Source organism: Buceros rhinoceros, unplaced genomic scaffold (genome assembly GCF_000710305.1).
Source record: "Buceros rhinoceros silvestris isolate BGI_N320 unplaced genomic scaffold, ASM71030v1 scaffold24816, whole genome shotgun sequence".
NCBI lineage: Eukaryota > Metazoa > Chordata > Aves > Bucerotiformes > Bucerotidae > Buceros > Buceros rhinoceros.
In genome coordinates this window covers 3,118-14,584 of record NW_010419647.1, presented here as the reverse complement: position 1 = coordinate 14,584, position 11,467 = coordinate 3,118, and the positions used below count along the sequence as shown (strand labels likewise).

Sequence of the window (11,467 nt, the reverse complement as noted above, 5' to 3'; positions counted from 1 at the left end):
CTGTTTGTAAACACCTATAATACACTGCAAGGGGGAGGCGTAAGCAAAGCCTTTGTTAAGAAAATACAAATAACGTGTGGGTGCCTGTAAGGCAAAGGAAGTGGGTGAACATTCTCTTATGCGTCAGACCCGTGTGCCTGCTAACCACAGGCCCTACCCTCCTGTCAGGAGGCACCACACCAGAGCTTCAGCCGCACAAAACTTTCGTCTTCACCCTTCTGCTAATTACAGACTGTCCGCCTTCTTTTTGTAGCTGTCTGCAACTCCTGTCAGGGTGGACAGCAGATCCTCCGACATGAATTCTTCATAGTGCCTGTCAGTTTTCACGTTCTGCTCACCCAGGTATTTCTAGGGAAGAGTTACAGACAGTTTATCAGCACTGTTGCAGGCTCTGCCATCCCAGCTCTGCCACAGCATTCCAAGCCATCGCTGCCAGGAGAAGCCGTTTCTCTGCACGACACCTGCCAGGAGCAGGCCAAACCCGGCAGGAGGTGAGGCTGAGATGTAAGGAGCAATTCTGATGACTGGCACTGGGGTTTCACCAGCAGATTGCTTTAACTAGAACCACAGACCCCTTAAGAGCTGGCGCTTTATGGAGCAGAGGAAGTGCTCGTTTCCACGCGGGTGATGCTCGGGAGGTTTCACTCTGACTCCCCAGTTTCAGCTTACCTCTATAGACACCACGTGGGTAGCAATCACTTCTAAGAGACGGTTCAGGTTGTCACCAGCCTTCCGGCTCTCTTCTGTTGTGGTTTGCATAACGACTTGGTATCTGCGGAGTAAAGAGACTCAGAAGGTCACATCTGTAACTGTGAAGTCCCTGACAGGTAAAACAATCCCTTTAAGTCTGAGGTATCGTCACGTTCAGCTCTTTTTTCTGTTAACATTAACTTGAACTAAGATAACTGGTATATTAGCACTCAACGTAGGAAAAAAAAAAAAAAAAAAAGGACTGTGCTGTGCTAACCAGTAAAAAAGACGAAGATCCTCAGAGTCAGAACAGTCAGAATCATCCTTCCAGCCTTCAGGCTGCAAAATGTACGTGTCACATAGGCTGGACACAAACTAATTTCCTTACTAGAACCATGTATGTGAAAAAATATTACGTGGAAAATCAGGAGTTCTGCAGCAGAATATGAAGTGTTGAGGAGCAACACCTTCAGTGGCGATTCGTGAAATGGACGTACTGAGGAGGACACCCGCTCCCCAAAGGCCCTTGCATTTGGGTTCAGGGAATTGCCTTTGTTCTGAACACACATAAACCTCTCCAACAGTGCGAAGTGCTGGGCCTTACTGTCGCTGCAGATCGTGCAGTTCGTTCGTGGCTTCGCTGAGGCCTTCATTGACACCACTCTCAAGCAACTGTTTGTGCTTCTCCAACAACTCCAGTTCATTTGCACATTTTTGCTCTTCCTCTTCTGCCTCCTGCAAACACAAAACATAGAAATAAAGTTGTGTAACTCGCAAATACCGGTTTCTAGGTTAAAAACATGGAATCACATTGGACTAAGGAAATGGCTTTTTTCCCCTTGTGTACAACCGTGAGTAGTGGCCTCACCACAGGCAGCGACACTGCCGACACTAAGCACAGTTAAACACACAACACCAAACTAAATTTCGCCATCAGCTAAACGTGCCACTCTGATGTGCCACGTGACACAGTAATTTAGTTACTACAATTGCATATTAATGTGATTCTGTCACTGGATGGAGCAGCTCAGGACTGACCGGAACCGCGGAAGTGTGAGGCCATGTTCTTGGAGGGGAAAGCGAACGCTGGCTCAGGTGAGGTAGCACTGAAATACACTGGACAGAATGAGGGAATCTTGTGGGAGGGATGGGAGGAGGCAAAGGCAGAGATCAGAGCAAACCGAAATACAGATATTAAGGGCAAGGATATCACTAACGATAAACTCATTAACCAGCAAGTTCTACCTTAAGCTTCTGGTGGTAAAGATCATCCAGCTTTTCCGCTTCCTCTTTCAGCATTTTCAGGCTGCTTTTTTTGTCCACCACCATGACATTCACCTGGAATGAAAACAGAATTCAAGACAAATTCCAGCGTATAAATCCTTGCTGTCACAAACAGCCCACGGTAGCCCAGAGATACGTGAGCTGGGCCAGGCTAGGGTGGCATTAGCTGCCTTCACAGCATCCTGGACAGAGCCTTGGCTTGGAGAAGCAGCTAGAACAGCATTGGCAACACACCCGGGTTTTGGCTATTGCCGCAGGGCACTTGCCCAGCATTGGAGCTTGCACCTCCCTCCCACGGCTCCTCAGCAAGTGGTGCAGGGGCAGGAGAGGCACGAATCCTGGACAGCCAACCAGGACTGCCAGACAGATGTTCCGTAGCACATGCTGCCACACTCTGCAGAAGAACTGGGGAGTGGGAGAAGAACGGGGAGCAGAGCTTTCCTTCCAATCCACCCTGAACCCAGCGCAGCTCAGAGTGTTCCCAATGACAGCCTGTCAGTGAAGGCAAAGCCACACAAGGCCAGGATGGGCACCTGGCTCCAAGGTTTATGGTCAAATATAAGTAAGCTCTGTTGCCTTCAATGCAGGGAACGCACATTGTTTCAGCCAACAGAAGGAGACCTTCTTTCTCACAAAGACTTCTAGGTTCTATCATAACTAAAAAGCAATCACAGCTTTCCTCCCCCACCCCAACAAAAAAAAAAATCCCAACAAAGCCCCAACCTACACGCAAAAACCTACACCCAGACCAAAAGCATCCCACCACACCCTGCAAAAGGTGAGATGAGACCAGCAGACAACGCATCTCAGTCCTCCTCTTCACTGACCAACAGACCTGCTCCAAAGTATCTTCCAAAGTCATCTTCCGCTGAGTGGCTTTCCGGATCTCCTCCTCCGTCTGGTTGATGATCTCCATGAGGGGAGCCTGCAACACCCACACAAGAAGATTTGGCTCGTGCAGCCTGGTAGTTTGGCCCAAGCTGTTCCCCAGCACATCCTTCCCTCGCCCCTTTTGATTTCGGCTGCTGTGCCCTCCCACACGTGCCCGTCCCGTGCTGTGCTGCAGTCACAGCGATGCACCACGCCGTCTTCCCAGTGAAGCGTCCTGGACAGGTTAACATTTCCAAAGACACTCCTCCTCCTGCATGGTAACAGAAATGCTGAGCGTTGACTCTACATACCTTGATCTGGGTTCTGTACTTGACTAGGCAATTCGGTCCTGCCTCTGGATTAAACTGGATCGTGAAGTCATGGCCTTTGGAGTTCTCAGCACTCACTGGGATCAGTTTCAGCTTTCGAGCCAGTTTGTGATACTCTGCCAGCTGCATTTCGATCTGTTCGGGGGGAGGAAAGGAACGAAGTCATAGCAGAGGAGATACAAGTGGAAAGCTTTGCAGAAAGCCTTCCCATAGTACTTTACATGTGTTTCCGAGCAGCTCTGTGCAGCCACGACTCAGTGTCACGCTGCAGCGTGTCCCAGCAGCCAGTCCTGCTCAGCATCAGGACTGGTTTACGGTTCTTTTGGCACTTGCTCAGCAAGGCTTCTTGGTGCCTGTGGGTGACACTGAGTGGTTTCACCTGGGGCCTTCCCTGCCCACCTGCCTTAACTTTGAGGATTAGTTGATAGGGAGGGAGAAACATGCTTGGAAATCACACAAATAACTAACACAGTGATCAGGTGCCTTGTTCATGTGCCTTCTCTCATGGGCTTTGACAGGGGACAGCACAGCCACACATCCCAGTAACAAACTTCAACTGGAGCACACCTCTAGGCAACACTTAAGTGCTCTCCATTAACTCATTAATCTTATTGATTAATGAGTGCCATTTATATACAAACACCAATCGGCATCACCGTTTCAGTTTTAGGTGCCCCATACTTGTGCAATATGAGGAATTTAATGCCAAATGCTTGGTAAAGCCTTAACGCTGCCAGATGCAAAACGTCGTTGAAACTGTCTTTAGTTCTCCACCCAGCAGAGCAGCAGCTTTTAAATCCCAGCACTAACAGGACGACACATTTTCACTCTGAGGGAATAGAATTTGGCCTCAAGACCTACTAGAGCTTCCCCACAAGGGACCAATCTGGCCCTAAATGCAGGTGGAGGTATTGGTTCCAAGCACTCATTCTGCATTACTTCCTTGCTGCGAAACCTGAGCACCAGCCTGAGATTGCTGGTGCTACCAAAGCCATTCCAAGCTGGTGCTACCAAAGCTGTCGATGCTGTCACAGGAGAGCTGACAGTGGCACATGCTCTAGCCACATCCCTTATGATGCAGGCAAAACTGAGAACACATCACCATTATGTTCAAAACAGAAAAAGGGCAAAAAAACTGAAACATTTTTCAGAGGTGGTGCAAACAGAAGCCATCCTTGTCACTTCAGCCCGCTAAGACACTGCTGCTTTGGGCTGTTCCGGAAAGAAGTCTGCAATAACCCGGGTGTGATGAGGATGGACAGGCACCACTCAGCGTGGCAGGGTTTCACCTACCGCCTCTTTGTTCCTCGCGTATTTCAGCTCTTCATTCCACAGCTGGTGCTCTTCTGCTTCCACTTCCTTGGTCAGCTTGTTAATGGTTTGCTGCAGCTCATTCCTCTCATGGTTGATTCTCTCAATGTCCGCAACCGAGTACTTCTGGTTATCAAAGATGTGCTGGAGCCGGGCGTTCTCCTGCTTCATCGCTTCCACCTCCATCTCTGGGTTCACAGAGCATTTGTGAATTGGTGTGAAACACCTTAAACCAACTCTCTGTATTTTTGAGTAAATACTATCTGCATGTCATTACTCTGGTGTACAAACAGCTACAAGCCAAAAAAAAAAAAATCTGTTAGCCATCCACTGGGGACTATTAGCCATCCACTGGGGACTGTTTCGGAAAAAAAAAGCTAAAAACCAAAAAAAAAAAAATTTGTGTGCCATCCACTGGGGACTATTAGCCATCCACTGGGGACTGTTTCTCTGCAGCACCATCACACACTAAGTGCCTCGCTCTGCCCTGAAGCTGAGGATTACAGTTACCTGAAACCTGCTTCTAGTTTCACTGTCCTGTTTGTCACCGAGGCTGCCTTACCCGCTGCCTCGACTTCCTCATTAACGCCTTCCAGTTTCTGATCGAGGATGGCCACGTGAGACTCCAGATTAGCCAGATAAGCCTGGTACTTCTGGACATCAGCCTGAAGAGACGACTTCAGGTTTCGCAGCGTTACTCTACGGTCCTAGGAGACGAGTGGAAAGAACAGTCACTATTGTCACTTGTCCAAAATAACGATCTTACCTTCCAGATAAGGCAATAGAGGAATTGGTCAACTTTGGCAGTATAAAATGAAAGGACTTCAATAAAGTTTTATCTCTGTGACAGCTGAATTAAGTTAATCATCTTTAAAATGAAAGGCTGAAAAGATGATTTGTACCTTAGTTCTTGCAATATCAGACAAGCAGTGGCTGCAGACTCCACAGCAAACACTGTGTACTCCAGTGGCACAAAGCCTGTGATTACCGGACCTAGTTAAAACCTCTCAGAGCACTGAAGTGTTTTTCCAATTGTTGTCATGCACCATCGGTACCCCTGCTGGCTAACGACAAACAGATAATCCACCTCCGCCATGTAACCAGATGCAGGCACCGTTCACTGACCGGCTCGCTCTCCTTTTCTCTCTCCAGTCTCGCAATCTCTTCATGAAGTCTCTTGTTGTCAGCTGCCAGACCCTCTATCTGGAATTCATCTATATTAAATAAATCCTCTAGGTGGGGAAAGAAAAGGAGGGGGGTGGTTACAAACCAGTCCCAGTGAACAGCATCGCTACTGAGTATCTGTGCTTTAGTAAACCCATTAAGCAGACCTTCATAAACCACAGACTAACAGAACCACCCAGAAAACAACCAGCCCCATCAGCCCCGCTCTGGTTCCCGAGCAGACTGTCTGTGGACTTTCAGAAGCTGCACTTCTACTCATGAGCTGTGCGTCCTCCAGCAAGACTCTGCTTTTTGTAGCGGTTGGCTTTGTCAGACAGAAGCAAGCACCATCTGCAGGGATGGGCTTTGTCTGAAGAACCATTCACTGCTTTTCTGTCAGAAAGCCACGGAACACAACGGGGTCACACAGGCCCAGCTGACAGCAGAGCAGACCCCCTGTCTGTCCAAGTGACAGCACAGGACAAGAACAGAACTCACCGAGAGGCACTGGGCCCTTACGTCAGCTGTTGTACACTGAGCAAAGCTGACGCTAGGAGAGGAACCAGTAACACCACTAAATGCTTCATTAAAACATGACAACTTACTTAGTTTTGACTGCACTTCTGCATCCAGCTCTTCAAAAGTGTCTCGCCCCTTCATGAAGAGCTCATAGCACTTCACAGAGTAGTCCATGAACAGCTGAAAGCAAGTCAAAAGGTTTCATTTCAATGACTCAGAGGGCTGGAAAATACGTAGGCAGTCAAAATCTGTACAGCCAACAGAATTAGACACCAAAATCCCTTCCACTGGTTTGACTGCACTTCTGCAAAAAATCAAATTTTTCGTCCCTTTAAACACAGAATGTCAGCAGGTTTCCTCCATGCAGGAGGCAGCTAGAATTCATGCTGGAAAGGTCTGGAATCCTGGATCCATTTTCAGTGTACATGTCCGTATCAGTGTGTAAGCACACATTCAGGTGAAAAGCATTTTCCCTTGTCAGCTGTCAGGGTTGGAACCTTAGTGCAAAGTTCCAGTCCCCTATTTTCTAATTGACTGTTCTGGCACATCACACAACCCCTCCTGAACATCTGCTGTGTGTTAGCACCGGGTCAGATCTGAGTAGTACTGGTAATCCAGGAGAGACTGGAAAGAAAGCTGCTGGGTTTTGAAGGGCCTGAATTACGCTGCCACCCTTTTTTGTGGCTCAGAAAGGAAACACTATGACCAGTTTTTACACGGCAAACCAAGCAGATACCAGCAGGAGCCACTGCATCTACCGCGTGGTCACAGTCTTTACACCGAACTGCTGTTAGCTGGAGAAGACTCGAGTGCAGAGGAAAAAAGTACCTGAGACCCTGTCAAAGCAGTGCACAACCACGAGGACTCCGCTCCTCCACAAGGGGGAGCAGGAACAGCAGCAGCTCCGAGCATAAGGAATGTACCATCCAGCCTCCACCAAGAGTGGCCCTGACAGCTGCCCAGGAAACGAGCTGACCAGGCCTTCACACCATGCTCCTGCACTGCCTAGAGAGCTCTGTGCACGTGAAACTCGACCGAGCTCATCATTACAGTGAGAATTCTTGGGCCGTGTATTTCAACCCTGTTACAGCATAAAGGGTTCAGCCGAACGGCTCTGAAAACCACTGACTTTTTATGGTACCTTGTTGTGCACAATTCCGTCCTCCGTCTCTCCTCCCCAGCTCTGTCCATCCTCAAACGACGGCGCGTTTTCCCTCATGGCAGCATACAACTGAAAGGCAAGCAGTGTACACACAGAGACAAGCGTGAGGACCCCTCCCCGTCAGCGGCACCGTCCTGATACCCAGCACTGGGCTGGGACTCCAGCAGCAGGGGGTAGCAGTGCTGCCTCAAGACCCACACGTGGCTGACCAAAAGCCCGGGTGAAGAGGCGTTAACTGGTCATTCAGCACTGCCAAACCGCCCAGCTAAGCCGAGGTGTCTTTGGGGCAGGAAGGACGGGACTGTCATGTGGACCCCATTCAGCAGGGGAACTTGTCACAGAGCCGAGCTGGCAGCAGCAGGGACTCACCACTGTTAAAGGAAACCAAACCACCCCCCCCAAACACAGCCCCCTCCGCTCTGTACAACAGCCACAGGACACTTGAATCACTGCTGATGGAAACTCCATCCCCACACTTCAAATCTAGCAGAAGAAAGGCTGGTACCACAGGGGGATCCTCACTGAAGATAAAGGATTATATCCACCGACTGTTCATTTCTATGTACGTGTAAGTGGTCATTTCCCCCCTTCTCACACACACTTAGAGCACACAGTTAAAAAATCATAACATTAAACATTCAGTTTAGAAGTTACTAAAGGTAAGGCTAAGGGCTAGCTCCCAGGTGGCAGGGAAGGACATCTCCCTTCTCTACGGAAGTGTCAAAGGTTTTTAGGAAGCATTTAAGAGATCTGTATTGAAGGTCACATTCCAGCCCACAAAGTGGAAATATTTGGCGTAGAGAAGACAAGCATTACCTTGACGCAATCAATTAACCAAACCAGAGCTGCCACGATCTGCGGCCATGTGTGTGGTGCTCCCACGGTGTACATGGAGCTCTTTGACAAGGGAAAGGGGTACCTGGAGGGAAGAGAAAAGACCTTTCTGATAGCTGTGGAGAGCAGCGGCAAAGACAAACCAGCCCATTCTCACACGTAGATCATGCACAGGAGGAAGAACCACCTCAGCTGTGCTCTGTGCTGTACGCAGGGAGATAAACCAGGTCCTTACAGCACTGTTTTATTCCATTGTCAGGGGTTTTGTGTTCTGTTAGTCGCAGAATATCTCAAGTTGGAAGGGACCCATAGGGATCATCGAGTCCAAATCGCTGCTTCTCACAGGACTTCCTCAGACTAAGCCACACGACTAAGAGCATTGTCCGGACACTCCTTGAACTCTGGCAGGCTGGTGCCCTGGCCATGTCCCTGGGGATCCTGTTCCAGGGACTGACCACCCTCTCAGTGAAGAGCCTTTCGCTAGTGTCCAACCTGAACTTCCCGTGACGCAGCCTCACTCCATTTCCTCGTGTGCTGGTCACCAGTGGGAGGAGATCAGCACCTCCCGCTTCGCTGTGCCCCGTGAAGGAGCTGTGGACAGTGATGAGGTCACCCCTCGGTGACAAGGTCACCCCTCAGCCTTCTCTTCTCCAGGCTGAACTAACCAAGTGACCTCAGCTGCTCCTCACAAGTCTTGCCCTTCACCATCCTGGTCCCCCTCCTCTGACACACTCTCGGTCTGATGTCCTGCATACACTGCACCCAGTGCTGGAGGAAGGCTGCACCAGTGCGCTGTTGAGGAGGACAGTCCCCTCCCTCCACCAGTGGCTGCTGAAGAAATGGACTTTTTTAGCACATCCAAAGATTAGGAGCAATCACAGCCTGTTACAAAAGAACCACAAACTCTTCCTTCATAGATCCCTTCACCCCTTCCTGTCTGGCTTCGCGTGCTGCCCTGGCAGCAGCCAGATTGTCTTTCTCCTTCTGAAGCTACTGTGGGAGGAGGGAGGGGGAAAAGGAGCCCAACACAACTTCAGGTGAGTTCTCAGGGTACGCCTCTTTGCCCAGGATTACACCCGTGGTGCGGCAGAGTAAAACCTCAAGAGCAGCTTCCTCGCCCGCATCTCAGCTAGGTCAGCAGGTTCCACTGCCGCAGGTTAAAACAAACCTTCGTTAAAATACTGAGCTCTGGACAGATTTACACCTACATCTCAGGAGCCCTGGTGCTTCCATGCTGTCTCGGGCTCAAATCTACAGCAGTTAAACGTGCTTCACTTTTCAATGAGCCTGAAAAACCAGTGCTATCAACAGGCAGAGGATTTCTCTGTCCTGGAAGGAGTTAGTACAGCAGCGATTCCAAACACTTCCCGGACAGGATCGGCAGTAATAACCCCAGCTACTTCCCCACCTCAGCGGTCAGTTTTGTTATTGCCACCCCCCGCTTCATATCTGGAATGAGAGAAATTACAGGATTCAAATGGTTTGGAACTACATGAATGGGATCCACAGTCTAAAACTGGTTTTTAGTTCTTGGGTTTTAACAGAACAAACCAGAAGTCTGTCCAAACCACATGGCTGTCTTTTACAGTTTAATACAAATGCAGATAATGAATTAGCTTTAACGTCGCAAGCCAGCTCCCAAGTGCCTATAGCTCTGCAAGAGCAAATACAAGCTGTGTAGTAGTTTAAGAGTCAGAGTAAACCAAGAGTGAAGCAGAATGAATCCAGATCACCAGTGCACAGCGGTTTCAGGGTCTCCTCTGAAGCAGCTCTCCCAGCTGCCCTGGGAACCCTCAGCTTTTACACTTCCAGCAGCATCCACAGACCAATGACCATCTTACCCCAGCTCCTTAAAAACTCTGGGGATTTCCTCTTCAAACTTTGAGTCAGGCAGTTCGTAAGAAGGGCAGAGAAACCCGTAGATGAAAGTGAAGATTTTCAGGAAGTCCTTCACCGATGGCGACTGCAGGGATTTCATGGAAACGTTGTGGGCATAACCATTCTCGGCAAGAAACTGAGGAAGAAACACGACATGTGAGCCACTGAATAAAACCTCCAGGTGAAGCCCTGGGAAAGAAGCACTTCAGGCAGTTGCTTTTGTGCCCAGTAACACGTGTTCAGAGCGAGTGAACCGGTACCTCACAGAGCTGCTTGATGCACTGCTGGATGAAGGCCTTGTCGTGGAGCGGCCTGGGGTCCTTGATCTTCTCCGTCCCAAACACACCGTACTGGCTGTTGCGAGAACTCCCGGCCCCGCTGGCTCTGGGAACAGAAAAGACATACACTGCGTGAGGCCGCACCTGTAGAGAAGAACTGAGTCACAACAATGGCTATTTTCGTGTTTCTCTGGCATTTCCTATGCAAAGGGGTGCCTGAAGGTTTATGTAGGGTGACGAGAAACAACCTTTCCCTGGAAGGGGTGATGCACACCGACGTACACAGTGGGAGATTGCATCCCAGAGGAGCGTTTCCTTCAGTTTATTGGAAGAAATAAAGCTTTACAGAGCATAAAAATCCCCAAGATGAAGAAAGCAAATGACCCAGGTGATTGAAACGAAAGACTAAACTATTGAAGGAGCACTGTGAGGGTGGGGTCTTGTGGAAGGAGATAGCTGCAAGGCTGGAGAACACGGAAAGCCACGAGCTAAGTTGCAAGATGACAGAAATTGGGGAGGTTTGTGTCTTAGAGAGAAGACAACACTAAGGCAGAGGCACTAGGGAGATTGATTGGGCCTTAAACAGGGAAATGTCCCGAGGAGCTCTGAGGCGCTGCATTGCACGTCACCCCACTCCCTGCTCCCCAGGGAGTCTGGTGTTTTCTGGAGAGCTCATTCTACCTGCCGCTGAGTCCTGCTGTGGGGGCGGGGCAGCCCAGCCCACCCGGCTGGGTTTGTGTTCTGCCGGTGTAGCCCGAAGCGAGCCCGTTTGGGGTCAGCAGAGGAGGGTGGACCTGATGGCCTGTGGGCCTCAGAGCCGCTACTTCCTAGAGCGAAAGTCTGTCAGGAGGCACTCCAGACCCGCGAGGGACTGTGCGTGTTTTGATTTACAGGACTGAGATCAAAAGCCACGTTACCTCTTCCCGAAAAAGCTGACTTTCCGCTCCGAGGTTGCCGGTGTAGGTTTGCTCATGTTCAGCTTCCCAAACGTGCTTCGGTCCTTCCTGAGGGACAGGGAGGAGGAGTCAGAACACAATGACACAGGTGTACATGCCCAAGCAGCAACGCCACAGCAGTGTCTGAGAGCAGCCTTCAGCGCGTCAGCTGCCATCTGTTACCAGAACTACTTCCACAGGAAGGTGTACAAG

General features: G+C 49.8%; 1 protein-coding gene across 1 annotated transcript in view; it reads right to left on the bottom strand.

Annotated features, from left to right (window-relative positions):
* Positions 1 to 225: 225 nt before the first annotated feature.
* NDC80 (NDC80 kinetochore complex component) overlaps positions 226 to 11,467 on the bottom strand; it is an 11,784-nt gene continuing 542 nt past the window's right edge. The window contains exons 2-16 of the mRNA XM_010139032.1: positions 11,237 to 11,323; positions 10,302 to 10,425; positions 10,005 to 10,177; positions 8,146 to 8,248; positions 7,309 to 7,398; positions 6,254 to 6,347; positions 5,610 to 5,716; positions 5,047 to 5,191; positions 4,467 to 4,672; positions 3,156 to 3,308; positions 2,810 to 2,899; positions 1,936 to 2,028; positions 1,295 to 1,425; positions 670 to 772; positions 226 to 348 (exon numbers count right to left, since the gene is read on the bottom strand). Of these exons, the coding sequence (XP_010137334.1) occupies positions 226 to 348; positions 670 to 772; positions 1,295 to 1,425; positions 1,936 to 2,028; positions 2,810 to 2,899; positions 3,156 to 3,308; positions 4,467 to 4,672; positions 5,047 to 5,191; positions 5,610 to 5,716; positions 6,254 to 6,347; positions 7,309 to 7,398; positions 8,146 to 8,248; positions 10,005 to 10,177; positions 10,302 to 10,425; positions 11,237 to 11,323 (1,822 nt within the window). The remainder of the gene's footprint in view (positions 349 to 669; positions 773 to 1,294; positions 1,426 to 1,935; positions 2,029 to 2,809; positions 2,900 to 3,155; positions 3,309 to 4,466; positions 4,673 to 5,046; positions 5,192 to 5,609; positions 5,717 to 6,253; positions 6,348 to 7,308; positions 7,399 to 8,145; positions 8,249 to 10,004; positions 10,178 to 10,301; positions 10,426 to 11,236; positions 11,324 to 11,467) is intronic.